Raw genomic sequence first — 25,353 nt, forward strand, 5'->3', positions numbered from 1 at the left:
CTCTCGTCTTCATTCATCGTCGAAACACTTTAGAAATTCTGACAGCAAATTATTATTGTCGATGAAGTGATCTTAGTTTTGCAGCTAATGGTGAATATTGTGCTGTTACAGATACATGTCAAGTTGAACGCGTGTCTTTGTATATTGGCACTTGGGTTTTTAGTAACCAAACAGTAATAATCACGATATATGAATCTCCGATGTTGATGAAAACTTATTTCTAGTATGAAATACATGTTTCGCATGTGTTAAGTCAGATGTAGGTCGGTCCTAAGACTGCCGGTGATATATCGCAACCTCCAGCGATGATTGAGTGGCGAGGACCCGTCTACCGGTGACCGTCACTGCCAGACACGCTGCTCTTATTACTGACAGAAGTCACGATCACACGAGCAGTTTTGGCCCACGCTAAATTAGGCCCACATCGTAACGTTTGTTCACACAGGTGTCAAATGGGCCCATGCTTGTTTCATCCGGGCCAAATGTTTTTAATTGCGACTGGTTCCGGAAATGACTCACTTTGATTTTGTTTGAGTGAGTGGTTTACTAGACTAGTCGCACACCATTACATCATTGTCTACAGGTTGTAACGGATTGCGTCACTAGTCACTCCTACGCCCGTCACTAGTCATTCCTACCCCCGTCACTAGTCACTCCTACGCCTGTCGCTAGTCACTCCTACGCCTGCCTTAAAACCCTTTACTTCGTCATCATTTTATTTCTTACAGTAAGAATAAGAGATAAATGTGTGTTGCGCGATGAACAAAACCGTCTTGTCATAACGAATAAATGACTTTCACTGATTTACATCTGTGAGAACTGTTAAATAGATTACGGCGTGCTGGAGATGAGGGGGAGGGGGAGATGAGGGGAGGGGGAGATGAGGGGAGGGGGAGACGAGGGATGTTCGTGGGATGCAGATAAATCGATATCTTTCAGAATTCAGAATAGATTGCGCCGATGAGGAGAGGATGTGGAAACATTGAAAAGATGATGAATATCATGATAAAGTGAAAGATGTAGTGATGAAGTGAAAGATGTTGAAGTACATTTTGAAATAGAGTTTTCATTTTTCTGCCTTAGTGAGTTCCTACCGTGGAAAATCAAAGACAGAAAATAGTATAAACCATGAGTAATTTAGTGCAGTTTGATATAGAACTAGCACTTTTTGAAAATTATTATATGCCTGCTTGTATTGCTATGGAAAAGTGGTGAAATATGACGAGTTAGGCGGAGTTCGGCAGAGTTAGGCAGAGTTAGGCAAAGTTAGGCAGAGATAGGCAGAGTTAGGCTGAGTCAGGCAGAGTTAGGCAGGGTCAGGCACAGTTAGGCAGAATTCGGCAGAGACAGGCAGAGTTAGGCAGGAGTCAGGCAGAGTTAGGCAGAGTTAGGCAGAGTTGGCAGGGTTAGGCTGAGTTAGGCTGAGTTAGGCATACACTCGTGTTGGTAATATTGAAGTATGCGTCTCATGTACTGTTATATAATATTGTCTTGTAAAGGGGAATGAAGGAATCGTTCAAGATATTGGTTTCCTTTCAGTGAAGGGCACTTCATTTCTGAATATTTCATTAGATTGCTGCGAAATGAATATACAACCCTGAGAAGGGTGTACCTCAATTCATAATTTATCAGTTTTCTGTTCTTAATGAAGTAACTGTAAAAAATGAAGTTTGATATTTTTCCATAAAAAGGCCAACTTTTTGGTAAAATCTGAGAAATATCCAACCCATGGGATCCAATGCAGGATTTGAACCGGGGACCTTTCACTCCGAAGCCCAGCGTGCAAACCACTAGACCACTGACCTCGAGTGTTTGTTCCTGTTAGGAAGTTTGTCTTGTATGAGACCGGTCAATGCCGACCAGTCATGTGTGGAGACTTGGTTGTCAAATACTTCATTAGCAAATTCCCTTTCATTCTGTTTACCTTGAGAATTCCACCGCACAATTCTAAATGAATACTTCTAGAATATAATGAGAAAATAAGGATTATGAACTATTACAAAATATCAATAGACTGAACTTCTCTAATTCCAAGAACTCCATATAATTATTGAAAGATAGAAATAGGTAATAGAAAATGGGAATTAGCGACAAGTTCCCGGTAGTTTCAGGTCTGATACTTCACTGCTTCTCTAGTCAAGTATTTTACTTGTATCTAAGAGGGAAAGAGAGATGTTATTCCGTCTTATCTTCAATATTATCCGGCGGTTTTTGTATTGTTTTATCCCTGATTCTCTAAACAGAACAGGTGTTTACTGATGTTGTATTTACGTCATTCCTCTCAATACCAGACTGATCGCGGCTATTCCGATCTCTCTTCCTCCCTTCTCTCTCTCTCTCTATCTGTGCTTCAGAGAAGACTTCATTGTGAGAAAGTGAGAGGAAATCATGAATTCTTCACCTGGTTAACCAATGTATTCGCTTGACTTGTGTAAGCCGAGATAACGATACTGTGGAATTTAACAGTATACGATGTATCAGTTCATGGTTAAGGTCGTAGATCTTTAGGGTATACATAAGTAGATATCCATTTAAATATTTTGATATTGAACTGAATTTATTGAGAATGAATTTGGGAGAGGAGAGAGTGAGAGGGGAGGGGAGAGGGAGAAGAGAGAGTGAGAGGGGAGGGGAGAGGGAGTGAGAGGGGAGGGGAGAGGAGAGAGAGGAGAGAGTGAGATGGGAGAGAATGAGAGAGGAGAGAGAGAGAGAGGAGAGAGAGAGTGAGATAGGAGAGAGAGTGAGAGAGAGAGAGTGAGAGGGGGAGAGAAAGCAGAGAGGGAGAGTGAGAGAGGAGAGTGAGAGAGAGTGAGAGAGAGTGAGGGGTAGAGAGGAGAGGGAGTGCGAGGGGAGAGAGAGTAGAGAGGGAGAGTGAGAGGGGACGGAGAGGAGAGTGAGAGTGAGGGGGAGAGAGGAGAGAGAGGGAGTGCGAGGGGAGAGAGAGCAGAGAGTGAGAGTGAGAGGGGAGAGAGAGAGTGAGAGCGAGAGGGGAGAGAGTGAGAGGGAGAGTGAGAGGGGAGAGAGAGTGAGGGGGAGAGAGGAGAGAGAGTGAGGGGGAGAGGGAGAGTGAGAGGAGAGAGAGAGTGAGGGGAGAGAGGAGAGAGTGAGAGGGACCTGTTGAAGTTCACCTGATCTCTAGATGTTTCAATCTATAATTTGTAATTCTATTTCACAGCTCTGAACCTGATATACCATGTTTACCTGTATTCATACCTTACAGCATTCGACATACAATCTGTTAATTATCTCATAACGTCTTCTTCAAATATTACACTCTATAATTGGATGATTGGTATAGGATATTATCAACCATATATAAATATGATTATCGCATGGAGAGGAAATTGCTGGTCTGTCTCTCGGCGATCTAAATGAACTCTATTTCTATCTGTACCTAATATTGATCTCATCAGTGCTTCGTGTTCATTCTTGTTGGTTATGATATTTTCAGTAGGTTATCGGTTTTATTTGAGTTAGTTTCATTGAGAGTTGTATCTGTGGTTTTTATGTGTTAGACACATCGATTTTCAGTATTCAGAATGATGCGCGTCTGTCTCTGGTGTAAATCGATGGATTAAAGTTGGACGCTTGTAATTATCAGACTCAATGATTAGTGACGATCAGACGCATTACAGAAAATACATCACACACGTCATGTGTAACTATTGAATCACTTAATTGAAGCAGAGACAAGAGAGGAGAGAAGAGAGGGGAGTGAGGAGAGGAGAGAGGGGGAGAGAGGAAAGAGAGAGAGGAGATAGGAGAGAGAGGAGAGGGGGAGAGGAGAGAGGGGGAGAGAGGGAGAGAGGGGGAAAGAGGAGAGAGGGAGATAGAGGAGTGAGGAGAGGAGAGAGGGAGGAAAGAGGGGGAGAGAGAGGAAAGAGAGAGAGAGGAGATAGGAGAGGGGGAGAGAGGAGAGGAGAGAGGGGAGGAAAGAGGGGGAGAGAGGAAAGAGAGAGAGAGGAGAGGGAGAGAGAGAGTGAGGAGAGGAGAGAGGGGAGGAAAGAGGGGGAGAGAGAGGAAAGAGAGAGAGGAGATAGGAGAGAGAGGAGAGGGGAGAGAGAGGAGAGAGGAGAGAGGAGAGAGGGGAGAGGGAGAGAGGAGAGGGGGAGAGAGAGGAGAGAGGGAGAGAGGGGAGAGCGGAGTATTTGACCTGTGCCAGAATGTTTTTGATGGTCAGGCTAATGCGGCCCGTGTCGAACAGGCACACCCACATGTGGTACCAGTTTGATCTCGGCTTGATACTGAAGTCACCTTAAAAAAAAGAGTTTTTAAAACCTATTTATTTGCTGTTTGTTTTCGAGACGCAGTCCTCATGATTGGATCTGGTTTTATATGTATGTAGAATCATAGAGTTGGTGTTTAATACATTATTTGTACGACAATATCTATGGTTTTAGATGTGAATCCCCTGATGCTAGTATGATTACATGCACCACTCGGTGATGAGCTGCTGGTTCAGTCAGTCGATACTGTGTGTATGTAGCGTTATATCGATGAGACTGATTCCTATCCCTTCACTCTATAAAACGCAATCTACCATACATGAAAAATGAATCTCATATATTCAGTTTCTATACGGATTAATTCAATAATGTTCTCGGTTCTCGGTTCATTTTGCTCCATCTATTTATTATTACCCATTACTGAAATGATCCGCGGTAAGATATTTATGATCTGGTGATAAAAAAGTGAATATTTATCGATTGATTGTTGTAGGTGCTACAAGAGAGATCGGAGCCGCTATTACTAGACTTTGTATGAGACACAAAAGTATCGATATGAAACTGAAGACGTTCAATTCGTAAGTATGAAAAAAACCGTCACAATTATTGTCAAAACTGTTAACGTGGAAATCATGGAAGGGTATTTGTAAATGGGCCATCCTCCCTCTGCAGGGACTCGAACCTGATGGCATCGCTACACTCAGCCACGGCACGAACCCCTGCATCAGTAGACCGGGTGCGCAGGTACATGCGCAGCTATCCGAACGAAAACTGGCGGCACCAATCAGATTGCTCGTTGTATAATCGTTGAGGCAAATTTCAAGGAAGAACTATAAATGGGAAAACCCGGGCTAAAATAAAACGTCATCTGAACTGCGCATGTATCTGCGCACACGGTCGATTATGGCAGGGTTTCGTGCCGTGGCAATCGCGATGCCATCAGGTTCGAATCCCTGCCGGGGGAGGATGTAAATGGGCTGGAAGCAGCCACACTGTTGAGCTTAGAAAGTCAGATTTATGTGAAAATGGGCATTATAATCTATTATCTATTATCACCATTATCTATTATACTTGGTAAAGTTACCATTAATTTGGTATCTGTAGCGACCAATATGACAGACTCGCGCTCGCGCGCATAGCTGAAATAATCCATCTCTCGACCGCCGCACATTTACACGTGCTAGCTGTAAGACAATATCTAAAGTGAATCGGTATTCAGTAAACTAAAGACCTGCATGAATGCGTCTAGAATTATGAGAAGTCGTCCTGTAAGCGCGCGAGTATCGGTCTCTCCTAATCAGGATGCGTAGTAAGTGTCTATGAATATACCGGTATCTTCTGGTTTATATGCATCTATTTTGCGGTGTCAATCGCATCGTGCTGAATGATATCAGTCTCAGTCTGTTATTGGATTCATCGCATCACCTCCTCATATCGGGATGGAGTCCGTGATAAAAGAGCCCTTATCGGAACGGCTGGCAAATAAGTTCACTGGTAGCGCCTAGCAGTTCACTGGTAGCGCCTAGCAGTGCCTAGGGTGCCTTCCACCTTCAGATGCCCCCCCCCGATGCAACTGAGACTGGGTCCTCCACTGTTCCAGTGCTACCCCATTATCTATACCATCAGTTACACCTAGTGCTAAGATAAAATCCCACTATTCACAGATTAAAAGAATTTAAAAACCAGAATTTATTTATTCAATCAAAAATATATATAAAAGACACGACGTTGATTGATCTCTAGGGTGAGATCGAAACGTCGTGTCTTTCATATATTTTTGATTGAATAAATAAATTCTTGTTTTTAAATTCTAATAATCTGTCAATAGTGGGATTTTATCTTATTATCCGTTCACCACGTTTGAGTGTGGTTATCGTTGTACACCTCTTTGATGTACTATTCCACTTCCTTACATCACCATCAATAAGATTTCATATCCATTAAGTGATCCTAGTTAAACCATTTGTATATAAATGTATGTACATTTTATCAACTGAATGCATTTAGTTGATATAATACAGTATATGTGTGTTCGCTGGTGGCAGCGGTCTGCTGCGTTACTCATACATTAAGCCGCCTCATTACTAAATGTAGCAATAATTCAAATAAAAGAGACAGGTTATTAGAAAACAGCGGTGATTTATCCTAATCGCTACTAATAACACCTTTCTATAGCAATTTCATGCGTTTTAAACCCCTGGATATTTCTGCTTGATTATACTGTGAACAATAATTACAGGTATTTCTATTGTGGACTGATTTTTGGCACTCGACGTCAAGATTATTTTTTAGATTGATGACTCGTAGCGGTAGCTGCCATGGAAACATTGTCCCAGCGGTTGTCGTTGTCCCCGACTCCGGAATGGCTGCAACTATCAGGCCGTTTTTTTTTTCCGATGACAATCTATTTGTTGATATATTCCTTTGCCGTCCGCCGAGCCTTTGATAAAAACAAACTGTCATTTAGGAATTCTGTCCGTAGCGATCTGTAAAAGCTCTGTTCCATCGCTACGACTAGATCTTGATTTATTACATCTCCATATCGTCTAATTTTCCTGAATTTGATTCCGAATGAAGATTATCGGCGCGTGATCTCTCTCGGGATAAATCTCTCCGAGATAATCTCACACCTAATGTAAATGATGAGAGAGAAGTGAGAGAGATGGTGAGGAGGAAAGAGAGGATGTTGTTGTAGATTAGCTACACGCGTGAGAAGCTGTTATAAGTAGCTCTCACTGGATGTAGAATCGATGATATAATTATTGAGGTTTTCGATGTCTGTTCGATGTAAGAATTTTATCATCGACTAACGAAAACAATACGAGCCCTGCGCCTATATCCCTGTGTTCCAGGTTTAAGAGATTTAAATCCATCCGGATTGTGATCAGGCTGTTGATGTTCTCCCTCTTGTTGTTAAAGTTTCCAAGGTCGATGCTGATGATGTAGTTGTACATATGATAGCTTTAGGGATGTGTTTGCGGTGGAATGGTCAATGTGATTATATACTCGTCAAATCCTGGCTTATATTGAAAGTTCATACATCGGTGAAACATTGTATTGTTATTGCCCGCACTGAATGAAATCACTTTCATTTTTAGGTTTTTCTTTTTTTCGTACCCAGAAATGATTGGTGTTCATTTTACTCCCGCTCATTTCTTGGTTGAATATATTCAAGTCTTTCTTATGCTTGTTTTGATTATGAAGACAAAACTGCGTTTCAGTTGTGTGTAGACCTAGTAGTTAGAAATATAATCCATCTCATAAGTCGCTGCGGATCATTATCTGTATTGATATTTTTTGTTCAGATGATCAGATTTCTAACTATTGTCATACGCTGAGACTGACTGTGACTGATGGAATTAATTCCGCGCACAGTGATAGCTACGACTCCTCAAAAATAACCATCCTACGTAAACCAGAGGATGCGCACACTTCCTCTGATAATCAGAAACCACCACATTGACTAGAGGATGTTTTTGCTAATGTTTTCCACAAAAAATACAGTCAGTTCGTCGAAGTAATGAGTACTTCTAATCAGGCTTCAATGATTCTTAGAAATCATTAGAAAGTGAAGGTGTTTTACTACAACGCCATAAATTGGATATGATCCAGTGTGCAATAAGTCTAAACGAATGAACTCTCATCAGGGAGTTCGTGTATAACCTGTATATTTATATATGTGGTTTACACGGCTCATTTTGAAATGATGTGAAGAGCTGTTTTTGATGTTGTGCCGTGAATTGATCATTTATTCATAAACGACTGACATTAAAAAACGTAATGGTTTCCGGTAGAAAAAGTCTGCCGAGGATCCTCCTCGCGAGTGAGTGAGTGAGTGAGGGAGGTTAACGCTAATAACAACTCATTCACTAGTCCAATAATCATAACTTATTTGCTTCACGTTTTATATCGATCATAATGTAGAGCATTTACTGATGTACCACATTTATTTATAGCGCTGCTATTTTCATATAGAGCAATCAACTCTAAAACATTGGTTAACAAACATAGAACGAAGTAAAAACGTGTCCCGCAGATTGGTGTCAAAACTGAACAGTTTTAAAACATTGAAAGATTAGAAATAAATTGAGGACTTAGAATTACTAATGAATGTTTATGTTGTCAAACAGTCAATCACTTCTAGTCATCCCTCGTGTCAATCTAGTCTCTGCGGGTCACAGGGCCTTTTCTTACTCCGCCCCACTACTTTGGAACTCCTTACCAGATGCAATTAAATCTAGTCCTTCTACTGATGTTTTTTGAATCGCAACTTAAAACCCATTTGTTCACTAAAGCTTTTAACTAATGATGTAAATTGTTTTTTCTATCTTTATGTTTAAATTGTGTCTTTATATTGTAAAGCCAATGAGCATATTTTATATGGATTTTAGGCTCAATAAATTATTATTAATTATTATTATTTATACATACAAGATAATGAGGTGTTATATAGATGGAATATGAATGATATAATCTATTGCACATACTATAACTACGTAGCATTGACTAGAAACCCTAGAAACATCTGAGAACTTTCTTCTCATTGTAGTTAATAAAAAAAAGTCTTGTCATGTCTCGTATTAATTACGATTCCACTATTTTTATTCCGATACGTCTGTTGTCTCGACGCTAGTCGTGTTCTTCTAATTAAAAGTAGTCGTCAATCGATAAAAGCTGGAAAAAAATACATCTGCTGAAAACAAACACTTCATCACGAAGTTTCAAGTCGTTAGCTTTAATCATTATACTCGTCGCTCGTGGATGGGTGAATTTTAATTCGTATCTTCTCTTTGTAACTTTAGGGCGCTGGTCGAATGTATGGTGACACCGCTTCAGGATAAGATAGAAGAATGGAAGAAAGCTGCCACTCAACTCGATAAAGATCATACGAAAGGTTTGTTTTGTAGCCGAGATCAGCGCTGTAGTTCAAATAGTCGCTTGATCTAACGATAAACTAGACATGATTAAAAATGAACTAATTGTTTGGCCGTTTTCCAGTTTTAACCGGTCCTGTTAGGCTCCAATTGACAACAATTGTACCCAATAACTGATATAGGCAAACAGACAATCAGCTAATTCCCATGTATTAGACCAGTTTAACGAGAGCCCTGTTGATAACTGACATCATTTTGCTTTGTTTCCCGTCCTGCGCCAACGAAATACTTAAAAGATTCATCGGTTAAGTTTTTTCTAATGTCAATTTCAGATTTGAAAAAAGCTAAAGCAGAAATGAAGAAATCTGCGTCAGAAACGTTTCGTTTGCAAAAGAAGTTCAAGAAAGGTACATGTAAGGTTCCCTTTAAAACTTTCAGCATTGGTTTCAGTGTTTGTTTCACTGTCAGTCTAACCTTTACATCAGCAAGTTCTGCTGGTGAAAGCATGGGGCACTAATATTCCTGTAAGCCGTGATCACACATTTTTTGTCCTGGTCAAACTGGCCCAGACAAGGCCCAAGTCAAGTTTGGGCCCGAGCTGAAATAGAGAGTACGTTCACATGTGAATCACTCACTCGTTACTGAAATGCTATCAAAATGATGCAGTGGCAAGTGAGGTGAGTGACTTCCGGAACGAATTATAGCATTCACACATAATAGTTTGAGATGCGTTTAAACTTGGCACGGGCCTGGTCCTCAAATTTAGTCCCTGTCAAACAGGCACTGACCCATTTGGCACCAGTGCGAGTGATTGGCCCGTGCAAAATATTGTCTGTGTCGAAAACACTTGTGTGATCGCGGCCATAAGCAACGTCATCTCCAGCATTAAATACTCTGAACTCTAGTCTCAAATCACTTGAGTTTATTCTCATAAAGTTGTTGTAAACTAACACATCAATTTGGTTATGGTTATCGCATGTATCGCACTGTGAATTCCGCATTGAAATGAAATTCATTTAGGATTTTCTGCTTGTATTTGATTTGTACGTTGAATATTGACCCGTGATGTTTACGATCTAATATCCACCGTGTGGCACTCGGTCATAATATTTATAACAATTGTTTTCCTAGTGACACATTGAATTTATTGATAAACATTACCAAACATTTTACAAACGTGTGCCTCAGGAGTGGGTGGCCATTCCGACATAACATCCATTGCAAGTCGTTTGAATTTTGTAGATCTGTCTCATTTATTCAAAGTTACAAATTTTTACTGGCATAAACTCCTACAGGGGAGCTCGTAAAGACTAGTTATCCGCACAATGTTGACGTTCTTTGAACCGTCTTGAAAGTGGTTCTTAAAAGATTCCTAGAAGAAAAATAGTATTTTTACGTCAAGTCAGACGGCTGTACTTAAAGCACATGGTTCAGATTTTCGCACGTGTTACGTTTAATGATAATCGATGAAGCCAATCTTATTGTTTATATACATGTGAATAATAAGACTAATGGAATTTCTCTCAAACATTAAACACTTAATCACATTGTTCGCGCGGCTATCGGAGAGAGAAAACTGCGTTTTTTCTTTCATGAAAGCTTTTAGCGTTAGTTCGTACTCTGAATTACATCGTGTTATCTATTTGAAAATAATGTGACATGATTGAATTAGGTTCCATTCAACTATTTCTATTACTTCAAATACTGTATCTATATTTATTTTTTTTTCTGATGCTCATTAACTAATGTTATGATAGTAGTACCGGTATATACTGAAATGATGATTCTGTGAAAGAATTTCGATGATTATTATCTGTTATTTGTTGAAGCGATGATTATTTTGACGTAATTATCATAATTTGACATTTATTGTTATTTAGTTCAATAACTGTCACTTATATTTAGAACGCGCTTTCCGATAACACAGTAATACCATTTTCAGTTTTCTGAGTATTTTTGTTTGTAGCCCGTGACTGGCAGTTCTGTGCACTAAATGAATTTATGAGATCGCTAATTCTGTGGATTGTATGACATAGAAATGAGAGATTATCACTAATTTACTGTTCTGTGTTTCACATATAATTGTTAATCAGTTGGTCTGGGAAAAAAGTTAATATAGTAATTCACCGGGTTCCTTGGTTTGCGGTTAAAATTGGAAGTGAACTTATCGAACTTTTGAGTCGAGATTTGTGGAACTAAAGCTCGAAACGGTTTAGTTTGAATTGTTGGCTTCATTGAAAACGCGAAAGCATCCAACCAAAAATCAGAGTTGAACTTCCTCATGAAACTGATAGTGTATTGCGTGGGTGGATGTGCACTACATCATCAATATTGGGGCTCGACTGGTGATCGTCGACAATATCAAACTATATATATATATATATATATATATATATATATATATATATATATATATATATATATATATATATATATATATATATATATATATATATATATATATATATATATATATATATATGTGTTATTTTTCAAGGCGTCAATAAACTTTCAAGTTAGTTTTCTTTTTGAAGGTAAAGGACAACAGAATCAGTTAGATTCGGCAACTGAAGATTTGAATGAGAAATACAGTAATCTGGAGAATGTTGGGAAGAACGCGGTGAGATCAGCGATGATTGAAGAACGAAGTCGTTTCTGTTTCTTCATTAATTACCTGAAACCAGTCGTGGTAAGTAATATCAGTATTGGGTCAGACCCTCGTTCACGTTACATTTACACATTCAGTCTGTTCCAATCTACAATAGACCAAGCATTCACACTCATTCATAGATAGTCCGTTCTAAATTGGTCCATTCCATTTTAGAAATCTAATTAAGACTGACCAGAGACACGTATCATTTCTGTGTGTGGATAGAAACTTTGTTTTAATTGCCTGTTAATCACAGTGTTGCGTCTAGCTGGACCAGTGGGCCGAATTAGAACTGACGAACTAGCGATAGTGTGAACGCGGCTTTTATCAATTTGGGTTCGTCCAATTCATTGCATTTTCATCCCTGACATTGTTTCTCATATTTTTTTCCGCTGTAGAGTGAAGAAATCAGTATGCTATCTGAAATCACGCATCTGACAGAAATCATGAAAGGTTTGAGCGCGCAATGCGAAGAACCGTTTAAATTACCACCAGCTAGTGAACAGGTGATACTGGATATCAAGGGTTCAGATACTGTGCGAGCTTTCCAAGTAAGTTTTACTGATAGTAATATTCATAATTTACTAACATCAATATATTCAAACGAATCTACTGTTTACTGTGTAACTCAATAGGTATCAGAATCAGTGGCCTGAGGCGGAGCTAGGGTCATGTCGTTCAGTTAGCGCACTGAAAAGGCCATGAAGAATTGAACCCTGAATAAGGAAGCATTATCAAACAGAGGTCGCAAGCATGGAATATAGGCCCCCCCCGCACACTGGTAAAAAAATATGTGCTCAATGCAGGAGTTGTGGCAAGTGACTATGCGTCTTATGACCATATTTACTACTGCATCTACAAGCGACTTTGAAAGGGTGTCTTTTTAAGGCCACTTCATTCATTAAGAGTTACTGCCTCCTTAGATCTGTATCTGGTGGCTGACCGCTGACTGATGCAGATCATAATCTGCTGATTAACAGTATATGATACACTTGACAGTAAACAGTTAGATACCCGGTAATCGAGCACTTTTTTGCTCTGTTTGCGCAGTCTTTAGTTAGTTTGTGCACCTCTAATCTAAGCAATAATTGAATTCTAATGAAATTGTATTTCAGCACTGGACTAATTATAAACCAATAACACGAGTTAGCCTGGTTAGTTAGTTATATATATATAAACGCTGCTTTATAATAGACCACTTTTCACAGAACAGCACAGCAAAAAATATACCGGTACATTGTACCAATAGCTTCCTGTATACACCGAGTATAAACCTTATCTGGTTGTTTGATTAACTGAATACCTATTGAATCAATGTCAGTTTGTGCAGTATTTCACTGGAACATCCAAAACTGACAAGATCTGAAGCCATCATCCATTTGTTGTACAATCCACTGACTCAGTGATTGCTCTAAGCTGATATTAATGTGATCTATTTTAGCCAGACATTGATCAATGATGGGTATTCTGCTATGATAACTGTATCCTATACTAATGAATTAGTAGCTTTGGTGCGCCTGCTGGAGGTTGTTTGCCCTGATGCAATCTTCATTTCTCAAGCCTCAGTGCCGAGATGCATTCACACACTTACAGAAAATCCGGGGTTGTATATTGAATTTAACATAGAAATGATGTACCTAAAGAGATGCATGGATTTATGAGACTTTATTGTATAATTGATGATGATGTGGTTGTTGGTTTGTGTCTATTGGAAGCACGTGTATTATCGCATGTACTGATTGTACCTGATTGTACCAGCAGCAGCAGCAGCAATGATGCATGATCACCACACATATTGTTAATTGTCATTTGACATCTTTTTAAGAGAAATTAATTTTGATACCCGCCCATCCTAGTAGCTATTCGTAAACTAATTTAGTAACGAAACTCAATCCGATAGCAGCATTAGGGAATGCATCTTACATGCTAATATTCGAAACCTCTTTCCATGAGAAGTGTGAAGCTTAAGTTCCTCCGAGTGAGCGAGGGACATCCCCCTCTCAGCCAAGCCTGTCGTCATTGTGCGTCGGTAACCGCGAGGGACATCCTCCTCTCAGCCGCGACTTTCGTCATTGTGCGTCGGTAACCGCGAGGGACATCCCCCTCTCCGCTGCGCCTGCCGTCATTGTGCGTTGGTAACCGCTTAAATATTGTTGTACTGATCGTCGGGTGTTTGCTTCGCTTCAGACTCCTCCCAGTTCACCGAGTTCTATCGGCTCTCGCAAGTCGAGCATGTGCAGTATAAGTAGCATAACGAGTTCAAGCAGTGGTTCGACCAAGTCTCATTCGCCTAGTCATCATTATCGCAGTCGCAGTATGACCTCTACTCAGGTAACATCTCCGGCTACTCGCAAAACTTAACAACGCTATCTTTTCTATACATTTCACGTATATTCGAATTTATTTTCTCTATTTTGCACCGGTGTCCCGAAGAAATAATTGTAAACATAAGTCCTAAAATTCTCTGTGAACTACTAAAATTCACCCTCGTAATCATTGATGTCGGAGACTATAAGCGTAATAAATGTAATATCTCAAGTAATGAGGCATACTGCCGCATGAGCATGGGTACAAGGAACATGCATGTTATACATTCATAAACTTCAATACCCTGCACATAGATGGCAGCACTTCGTAAATCGAGAGCTTTGAGAGAATTTGTGCGATTGGTGTGATTGTAATAAGAACTGTCCGTTGTCCAACATCGTATTTTGACAATTCTAAATCCATACTTTATTCAGCAAATAATGAATAGGTTTTTCCCTTGAAATTTGGAGATATTGTTGTAGAATGAGTTGATTCAGAAATTACGTGTTTTAAGTGTGATTCTCGTGTCTTTATAAATACAGTCGACCATGTGTAAGTCAGTTCACTGTACGTCACTGAAGTTGAAGGAATATGATCAATCACCGGACTTACTCATTGTTTATCGTATTCGTATTTTAACTGATTTATTTGATTATTTCTGTGATTATTTTATCGCTGTCTATGACTGCGTTTTAGTGATTGCGTAGTGTGAGAATGTTTAACCATCGCTACATTACATTGTTCTCTCTCTCTCTCTCTAACTTTGCTTCGTTTAGCAAGTCCCTCTGCCTGGTGGACCGATGAGATTGACCAGCGCTACGAGCGTATCGTCCCAGGATTCGGGATTTATTTCGCAGGATACACTGTTCCTGCAAACGCACTCCCCTGCCGCACTCAACCGTAGACAGGTATGGGACCGTTGTGACCTCGCTTAACTCACCCCCCCTTCCCCCTACCACCAACATTCCTCACCCCCATTCAGTGGAATAGCACATTCTCCCACCTCCAAAATTCCTCACTTTCGTAGCACACCTCCACTTAGTAAAACAGCACATTCCCTGACATGGATTTTTACCCCGACCGGTAACAGCACATTAACGCTCGACTCGGCTTTAAGACTAAAGCAAACAGGCATTTCGCTGGCATCGCGAGAAGTAACTGATTCACAAGCCGTGTACAAATATCAATATTCTCTAAGTGTTGTTTATTTATAATTTTATGACACTATAATTTCATATATATGTTATTCACGTGGCATGTCCTCAGTTTGTATTTACACTCACTTATGTTTGATACTCAATCACAAGGTTTATGGTTGTTTAATTTGAATGTGTCATTTTTTCATGTTCAATGTATTTACGTATACCGGTATTGTATAAGCGCTTCTATATTTTCTAACTTGTTTCGGTAAAATCAATGAAATGATACTCAATGATTAATTATTGATGTTTTCTACAGAACTCGCAGAATTCATTGGGAGATAACACGAGTACAACTTCGAGTGAAGCCTCAACGCCTTCGTCACCGTATCCGGGACCTGGATCTGCGCAGTCAACATGGACAAACTGGCCGGAAAACCCTCAACAAAAAACAACCGAATCTCAACAAGCTGAAAGACCGCATACAATTTCATCGGCTTACGAACGTACTTATGCAAGACCGCCGCTGACATCTCAAACATTCGAACCGCCAGACGCAAATGGTGGATCAAATGCCAAAACACCGACCAATGCCGAAATGGAGGGTAGTTCAGCCCCTACCACGCCTTCGCAATATGCCAGACCCGTTCTCGGAGTCAGACGTACTTCAACATCTATCCGGGATAGTATGGTACCGGATCGTCCGCCTCTCGGACCTAAACCTAAACCAAAAGCTGTAGCACCGCCAATTGTTCCAGGAATGGGTAGGTCAGGGTGGCCACTAACCTGGAAAACTTGAATTTGACAAATTTTATCAAAAACCAGGAAAACTCTGAGAATTCTGATATTGCTTTATCAGTACATGAATGATTTATCAGTCAATGAAATGAATGAATAATAAAATTTTGAAATTTTGTGTAATCACATGGAAAACTCAGGGGATTTGTAAATGGACGGAAAGTTGCCGTTATCCTGTCATAGTTAAATTATCAAAGATCATCAACTAATGAAAACAATACATCGAAATTTCATTGTGATTTATAGAAAACCAAGCCTTGTACGTAAACATGGATGATTTGATGCACATGGCAATAGAGAAACAACACGAGGAGTTTCAGAAACTGATGCCTCATCATCTTCCCAGGAAAATGTCACTCCCAGCACAGGTAAATATATCTACCCACTACCTACTTTACTTAAATCTGGCTTAAATAGTGTGTGATAAGCTTATATACAATGAGTTCCTGTCACAATTTTATGTTATGCTTCATTTGTTTGTTTTGTTTTCCTCCGAAGAATGTTTGATAGAAAAACAATGTATTACTAAATCATTTCAAATCTATAACCACAGTTCTCTTTGCAGTCGATTCCACGGTCAACATTTTCTGCGGTTGATATTTCAACTTCTATTTTTTAGTTCGTTTTTTTCCATCGAGAAATTGTGTCTTCGTTTTTCTAACGGTCGTCATTTACAGGAGAGTAAAGATGGTTGTGAGAATGAAAACGAAGTAGAACCGGTTTGTGAAGAACCCGATCCCGAACCGGTTGTTGAACCGGACTTTGATTTCCAGGTAGCGAGCATGCCGTGAATGTTATCAACGCCCGATCATCGTTTTTAGTACGATATGATATATTTTCACTGTTTTAAACGGTTCTGATGAAGTCATCCATAAAGTGCACAAAAATATGAATATGATGGAATCTAAAATCTTGTCTCGTGCTTTATGGATGACCACTTTAAATGTAAACTAAGTCTCCAGTCATTATTGATTGGTACGTTCAATCTGCTGAATTCGGTTTTGCCCAGTCAAGACTTAAGTCGAAGGTGGTCTTTAAAGACTGGACTTGAGTTGTTTGATTAGCTATAGAACAAATTTGGTCTGAGACTTGTTCCTTCTAAGTCACGACTTGTGCAACCGGGCCATGGATCTCAAGACTCGAGACTCTACTCTTATTCTCTAAATATATGTATTATTGTTTTCAGTTGGGTTTCGATGCATGATGAGACACAGTGTTAGCGGTCATTTATAAACTGACCGACTAAAATCATCAATAGAATGATAACAACTGTACTTGTTATTATTGAGTTATATGTGTATATATTGATGTAATATTCATTGGCTGTGCAATTATAACTTAGAAATAGAATGGACGATTACTGCTCACTTTGAATTACCTGGTATGTGCAGCCTGTGAATAAGAGTACTAACAAATGTATGAAATATGGTTGGATCTCTGAATGTATTTGAATGAATTGTTGTTAATGATATACTATCGTTGCTATGAGATTCATGTTATTCTGTTTTTGCTCTTGTTTTCTGTTTCTCAAACAGCAGGACGAAGAGGTTGGTCGTAAAAATATAATCCTAACCCAACTGCATGTGGCTTCCATGGTGAAACAGTTCCCGTAATCATAGTATACCTTCGCGTGGCGATTATTAAGACAAATAACTATAAATAGACTTATAACAAATAACAAATTGGTGGATCGTAGATTAATTGTTTGAATTATAACTGAATTTAATCACTTTAACTGGTTTAAACTTAACCCTTTCAGTGCGTGTGCCCCACTATACGGTGTATAATCAATCCACCTTATAATCCGCCTACCCCAAAGTATTTATGTAGTTATCAATTAATCAAAATCTCTAATGAAAGATGGCAGCACCTGTTAAACATTGTAAATATTAGTAACTAACATTACAAGGCATTACGGGATAGATGTAATATCGCAGTATGCCCGTTATACAACGCACTAGGGTGGAATTACCCAAAATTTTCAAATTATCTCCAGCACTTCAGGTTATGAAACCGTCAGCTCTGAAAGGGTTAACTCACTTGATTTTGAAAATTTTGTATAAATCATCTCGGTTCTATTTGATGTGATTGCGGGTTGGTTGTAGGATGATTCCTCTGTTGATGTTACCTGTCTCAGTATTATGGGTTATATATTCTAGTTTAGGGTTGTATCCTGCTGTGTCCCTCCACCCCCCCCCCTCTCTTCTGTTAGTTTGCCGTGAGACTGATTTGCACTGATAGGGCGTCTTGCACATCCTTTCAATCTCAATGGACTGGGTGTTTTGAATATCCCGCACAATATATGAGACTTTTATACCAGTAAATGCTTTAACTCTTCAGCTTACAGGTAAAATTGTCTCGTTACTGTTGGTATGAAATCTATGTTTGATGTTGATTGTTTGATTATTATTTAGACGTGTATTGATGTATTGAACTGATGTTTTATCGATATCTCTCGTAATTATCTGAGATGTTTCAATGAAAATCGAGTTGTTATTAAACTATTACAGAATATGATTGAAAATCCCAGAATAAGAAAGAAAAAGGAGCGTGAAACGTTACCTTGAGCTAGCTCACGTTTTATGTTTGACTATATCCTTATAGTCATCTTGAGGAATTGAGTATTAGCTAGCGCAAGGAAACATTTCACATTCGATTCATTCTTATCGTGAGATTAAAACATGGACAGAGTGTTTAATTATAGGTTATTATAGAATATGTTGTCGTCTAGCGAACCCCATCTCGATGTACTTTAGTGCACAATATCGTGAGCCTACACAGCGCCATCTATTGTTGCATGTTGCATGTATGCTAACAACCTTCTATTTCCGTCTGCAGTCTGTAGATCTTGCGAAGGCTATCCGCGAACTAGACGCCCACACCCAAGCTTTACGAAGCTGTGACCCGGCAGCCGATTGGTCTCTACAGGCAAGATTCTAAGAATAGTTTTTAGTGATACCTTCTATAATCACATACCTACTCCTTAATCATCTGTGATTCTGTGGTTGTTTAAAAGTTTGTTTGAATCATTCTACTCCTCACTTAAGCATACAGTCAATCCCTGATATACTGCCACCCCTGCCTAATGTCAGTTTTTCAGAGGACTAAACATCAGTATTTTTATCTGGGAACTAACCCCTGATATGCCGCCATACTCTCTACACCGGCAAAATCCTAAATCACCAATGGGCGGGCAGTTCATCGGTTGTTGACTGTACAGGAATTGTTCAGACCTTTCGAACATTGAACTATTTAATAAGTTCAGATGGTAGTGGTTATTAAAGGATATTTCACACAGACTACTGCTATATTTGTGTTTAAATTTGTTATTTCCTCATTATAACATTTCGTATTCATATATTTCCTCCACAGCTTGTTGTTAATTGTGGTAAAAATGCTGGTTTGGTCTTTGTTTGTCTAACAACACATTTTTCATTTATCTGGTGAATTTATTCTCGATTTATATCAAATTGAAAGTAAAATCAGTTCATGCAGACAAAGACTTGTCATTCTAATGTACCTCTCAATCATTTATAACCGTTTAACTATTATATTCGTTTTGCTAATCGACAGTTAATTATCCGTATCCGGTTTCTATTTTACTGAATCATCATTAATTCCAGAACATAATCTAAGCCTAAACCTATCAATAGCTTACTTCTATTCACATGTAATCAGTTCATCATTATTTGTGCTTATTTTCCTGTCTTGTTGTTTTGTTACATGTTGTTTAATGACAGTGATCACATTTGACCATTGATATGTGAAATGCATGCGATGGTTATCGGCGGTGACAGTTTTCCATCTTTTTTACTGGTTTCAGTAACTTTTCAGATTATTTTAGAGGTTCAGTTTATTACGTCTCCCCGGTGGGGGGATCTTAGTTTAGTAAGTGTGCGCTGTCCCTTTGAAACCTTGTTAGCGCGATACAGCCGGCAATTCTTGATGGATTACCCTGAAATTTAGTGTATGCGATTGGGACAGGTGAGATTGAGATGTCCAACACTTTTGAAGATGGAGGTTTAATCTTTCATCTTGATTTCTATTCTTGTTCGCATGATACAGGCTTGAACGAACAATTCTTACCAAGTTTAAGAACAATTAAGTATACCCCGCTGTTTTCTAGGAATATCTATCTTCAATGTCCTCGGGGAGATATAGGTGGCATTGCCTCATTCTAGCATTTTAGGAAAAGTATTATTTGGCTATACCGAGTTATTCGCGGCACTGTATTAATGAATTATATTTGGTTTTTTTTATCAGATGCCTCCGAATTCAAACGAACTCGCCGACGCAATCAAGGAGCTGGAGGCGAGTACTGCGGCGTTGCAGTCTTCGTATGAAAGCCATGCGACGAGTCAGTCGTCACTTCAATGTTCCAGTGGCTACGGTACTATGAACAACACTCCTGCATGTTCTGAAGATACAATTCCCGCTGGTGAGAATACAGGTATTCATATATTGACTTCTATTCGTCCATAATCGATTCCTATATGGACAAGGTTTCACTTTTCATTCAAGGCAATATATAAACCTTATTCTTTCTGGTTCTGAATCCATTTTTCCGCTTGAATATTGTGCGTTTTATTCATATTGTGTTCAGTCCATGCACACAGTAATTCAAAAACAATAGAATATTACAACAATCTCATCATTACTTTATATTAAGATATCGGTGAAGGAATTATCATTATGAAGCACGAATCTGATATTTATTTTATATATATATATATGGTATATCTGGTGAATTCTAGGGTACCGAGGGCCTGTTTACATGGACTGATCTCGAGTTAACTTGCTGTTTGATGTGGTTTGATTTTGATAAATTCAACTGTAGATACCTTGTGGGGTACCTTAGTCTTTAGTTTCCATTTTTAAGAAGTAAGATCCCTTAATAACTAATTTAATTGATGTATGCCTTGATATTCAACATGCTCAAATATATATTCTCAAATACATTTACGCCTCACATTTCCAATTTCAAAGGGTACTTTTATATATGTTATAAATTATTTTTCACCTTTTCTTTCTCGGATATAAAGCAATTAGTAGTTGCATTTTCATGCAATTCACGCTTTAAATCATTGGCAAGAAAAGGGTTAATTAGATCTACGCTATTACCTGAAATCGAGCTTATTTCATTAAGCTTATCAGTTTTTAACTAACATCGATTGTTTGCTTATTGGCTATAATGGCTTATTGCTATTAAGGGATAAAGGTTGAATGCAAGGCTGTCTGAGAATAGTCTTCTGGCAGTTATTCAAACATTTGTGGTCTCATAAGATAAACAGGTTTATAGCACAGATCCCACTCCCCTCTCTGACTGTTGTCTGGCTCTTTCATTTAATTTGCATGTGATTATTCGGTGTCGTGTGTGTGTTTGAATTTTCTTCGTTTTTGTTTTCATTTTACGCTTATTTTCAGACGTTGATTTTCGAGAATTGCTCGAGTCTTTGGGCCACGATAAGTTTTCGACGGTACCACGAAATATGAACATGAGTAAAGAATATCGTCGTTATCAGTGTGGTACACGTCGCCCGGTATCAACTACAGGTGTGTTTTACTGTCTTCACCAGTCACAGTTTGAAGACGGCAAAATCATTAGAAACGTGTTTCCATTTATAGTTACACATAATTTCAATCTATGTTTCACGGCTTTATCTGAAATCTGTCCGACGGCGCATGTTTGGGTTGTAACCCGAACGTTAGTTAAAACTCTGTTGACCTTTCGCAGTGAACCTTGGAACCAAGGCGTACAATGTAGTGATGAAAGCTAATCAACGTTATCAATTCAATCGTTTTTATAGCTTTTTGCATGCTTTAACATATAACTTACTGTTTCTGGGTTTGCATGATTTGATGTATTTGGTAAAAGGTGTTCAACTACTGTATTTAACAATCATACTACACATATGTGTATGGTATTACTTAGAACATAAGCTGATATTAATAGATTGAATTTGATGATTACATGAATATCAATTTGACCGTTAGTTTTTACTTGTAAGTAAATGTTCTCGATGAAAATGTTTTCGTTTTGTCTCACGATTTTGTTGCCTTTCTTTTTGAAGGAATCCCATCTCAACACTCACATATTGCTACTCTCCGTAGAGGATCGTTACCTAGTAAACCTCAACCTCCGGTGCGACGTAGTTCCTCGGTGTCCGGGTCACGAGGAATGGATTCATCTCTACCCGGCTCGGCGGCGGGTAGCGCTAGCACGACACCGCAAGGAACTCCGACTCACAGACGGGCTCACAGCATGTCTAACGATATGTCATCGCTGTACGCGCAGCCCGGGCCACCGTACCCGAGACCGATCACTCCTGACGACCACGTCTATGAAGTTCCCGATACTAGCCACTATCAGGCTAATAACGACATTACTCCGACAGCAGACGGATTCGGTTCGCAACACGCTAGTATTATACATGACTTAAACGCTAAATTCGCTGCACTTACGCAAAGCGATGATACATCAGACGATGACCTGCCACTGCCTCCTCCACCTGAAGAACTAGAAGCGCTGAATCGTCAGTTAGATCCCAGACGTAATTCATTAATGAACCAAATTAAACACGGAGTCACTTTACGCCACGCTCCACAAACGAATGATCGTTCAGCTCCAAGGATTGTGCGTATATGATGATCTTGCGCACGTTTTCGGAAAATGTGGAACAAAAAACTGTGATTAATTGGTTTAGATTATCCTTATTGGTACGAATAACACGGCGAGTGGAGCCTGAATAGTATGCAGGTACATGTGCAATCAGATTGCCTGTTGTACCCGCGCATATATCTCTATACTCGGGCTGATCAGGCAGGGTTTTGTACCGAAGTAGAGTCTCACGATACCATCAGGTTCGAATCCCTGGTGAGGGAGATTGTCTAAAATAGGGCATCAAAAAGTGAATTTTGTACCGAAGTAGAGTCTCACCATGCCATCAGGTTCGAATCCCTGGTGAGGGAGATTGTCTATAATAGGGCATCAAAAAGTGAATTTTGTACCGAAGTAGAGTCTCACGATGCCATCAGGTTCGAATCCCTGGTGAGGGAGATTGTCTAAAATAGGGCATCAAAAAGTGAATTTTGTACCGAAGTAGAGTCTCACCATGCCATCAGGTTCGAATCCCTGGTGAGGGAGATTGTCTATAATAGGGCATCAAAAAGTGAATTTTGTACCGAAGTAGAGTCTCACGATGCCATCAGGTTCGAATCCCTGGTGAGGGAGATTGTCTATAATAGGGCATCAAAAAGTGAATTTTGTACCGAAGTAGAGTCTCACGATGCCATCAGGTTCGAATCCCTGGTGAGGGAGATTGTCTATAATAGGGCATCAAAAAGTGAATTTTGTACCGAAGTAGAGTCTCACGATGCCATCAGGTTCGAATCCCTGGTGAGGGAGATTGTCTATAATAGGGCATCAAAAAGTGAATTTTGTACCGAAGTAGAGTCTCACGATGCCATCAGGTTCGAATCCCTGGTGAGGGAGATTGTCTAAAATAGGGCATCAAAAAGTGAATGTGTGAACAGCAAATAAATCAGCGAGAAGCTATAGGTGTTTTTTAGTGCATCACCGTCTAGTCGACACTGCTGTTAGACGTCGTGTATTTAACACATAATTTATTTATACATAGTGCTTTTATGTTCGTGTATAAACTCTATATAAACGTAGAGAAAAACGATGATGATTTAAACACTGGTTAAATACAATAGAAATCATTTACATTACTGATATATGATGTATATATACATTTTTTGCTAATATTGTAAAGATTTTTACCGATATTTGTAACAGCTCTCATCATAAACCGGGAGTTTCACAAAGACAAATCACTGTCTGCTTAAACTGGGCTGCCGTGCAATGTCAACATTCACCGGTCATATTCAATCATCTTTAATGAATATTTTACACCGACTGATGTAAATGAATGGTTACATACAGCACACAAACCATGACTTGTATATTATCTACCAGCTAATACGGTAGATATCATATGCCCAAAGTCATCATGCCATTCTACACAATTTTATCAATATAGGATTAGTGAGTAGACTTTGTAAAATTCTGCCAACTGACAACTTTTACGACTGTGATGATCATCGCAGTTGATTGTGAATTCAGTAAATACGCATTCTACTTGTTGAATGCTGTGTATATGAGCCACATTCGCACTACGTTAAAACAGCTTCTACACTAGTGAAAAGTCATTTTAGAAATTTAAACTGATCCAGGTCCGTTTTGAATTTTAGAACAGGCCATTTTCTGTGTGTTAATAGAAACTACTTGAATTGCCTGTCAATCATAGCATCATTTGGCTGTTCTAAATTAGAACAGGCTAGTAGCAAAAGCGTGAATGTGGCTATAACTTGACGGAGGGCGGTTCATCAAGAATTCAATGTGGCAGAAAAATCTTTGTTGTTTAAAATACATAAATACATGGTCTTGAAAATATAAGTGCAACGATTCATTTAGATCATCTTTAAATGAATGTAAACCTGGCAATATTTATAATCATACGAAGCATTTAAATACCGTTATATCATCTTGTTTATTGGAAATAGAATAATGAACAATATTTGTTGCATGTTTTAAATTTATTATCTACTGACTAGTATATATATATATATATATATATATATATATATATATATATATATATATATATATATATATATATATATATATATATATATATATATATATATATATATATATATATATATATATATATATATATATATATACTGTTTACTACATGTACATTTGTAATTTTTGTTGCGTAAATAATTTAGAGAATATGATATATCATTAATTCTAAACAATAATATACACGAATTACTGACCTAAATGATAATAAAGTGGCTGATAATGAACGGCCTCTTGACCATAGCTCACTCAGGAATGTCTTATACTATCTGTGACTGCTGTCAACATTAAATGGCTATTTTTAACCAAGCTATAATATAACGTCTAGATCAATAAGTACAAGAGAAAATATAATTGCGAATACATATTCAATACTAAAAACGAGATAAACTTGCTGTAGATATTGAACATATGCATAAAATGTTGTATAACTCGAAGAATTGTTGTTTGTAAATCGATTATCAGCTTCACAAATTCTACTTCTTGAATTTATGTTATCATGAGGAAATGATTGTTAATATACAGTTGATTTTTAGTAAAGACAGACTTACGCCTGTCTTTATGCTACACCTTGTTGATGTGAATAATCATAATATATGTGTAATACATTAAGATGCTAGGTTAATGAACGTATTGTGTAGTTTGTAAATAGCTGAATTGTGAATAGATTACATTTTTTCTAATGCTTTCGATGCAAATTGTTGTTAGC

At 38.6% G+C, this 25,353-nt stretch overlaps 1 protein-coding gene across 15 annotated transcripts in view; it reads left to right on the plus strand.

Moving 5' to 3' along the window:
• LOC141901258 (protein MTSS 1-like) overlaps window positions 1–24,620 on the plus strand; it is a 33,827-nt gene extending 9,207 nt beyond the window's left edge. For 2 of the 15 annotated variants that reach the window (XM_074788385.1, XM_074788398.1), the window contains exons 4-18: window positions 4,720–4,804; window positions 9,029–9,120; window positions 9,433–9,513; window positions 11,635–11,789; window positions 12,149–12,301; window positions 12,866–12,904; window positions 13,938–14,081; window positions 14,834–14,965; window positions 15,516–15,960; window positions 16,241–16,362; window positions 17,530–17,541; window positions 18,833–18,922; window positions 20,258–20,444; window positions 21,419–21,547; window positions 22,066–24,620. In XM_074788385.1, coding sequence (XP_074644486.1) covers window positions 4,720–4,804; window positions 9,029–9,120; window positions 9,433–9,513; window positions 11,635–11,789; window positions 12,149–12,301; window positions 12,866–12,904; window positions 13,938–14,081; window positions 14,834–14,965; window positions 15,516–15,960; window positions 16,241–16,362; window positions 17,530–17,541; window positions 18,833–18,922; window positions 20,258–20,444; window positions 21,419–21,547; window positions 22,066–22,640 — 2,441 coding nt within the window. In that variant the 3' untranslated portion in view covers window positions 22,641–24,620. The remainder of the gene's footprint in view (window positions 1–4,719; window positions 4,805–9,028; window positions 9,121–9,432; window positions 9,514–11,634; window positions 11,790–12,148; window positions 12,302–12,865; window positions 12,905–13,937; window positions 14,082–14,833; window positions 14,966–15,515; window positions 15,961–16,240; window positions 16,363–17,529; window positions 17,542–18,832; window positions 18,923–20,257; window positions 20,445–21,418; window positions 21,548–22,065) is intronic. The other 13 variants (XM_074788391.1, XM_074788386.1, XM_074788393.1 and 10 more) reach the window with 13 other exon arrangements.
• The last annotated feature ends 733 nt before the right edge of the window (window positions 24,621–25,353 follow it).

This window comes from Tubulanus polymorphus, chromosome 3 (assembly GCF_964204645.1).
Source record: "Tubulanus polymorphus chromosome 3, tnTubPoly1.2, whole genome shotgun sequence".
Classification (NCBI taxonomy): Eukaryota; Metazoa; Nemertea; class Palaeonemertea; order Tubulaniformes; family Tubulanidae; genus Tubulanus; species Tubulanus polymorphus.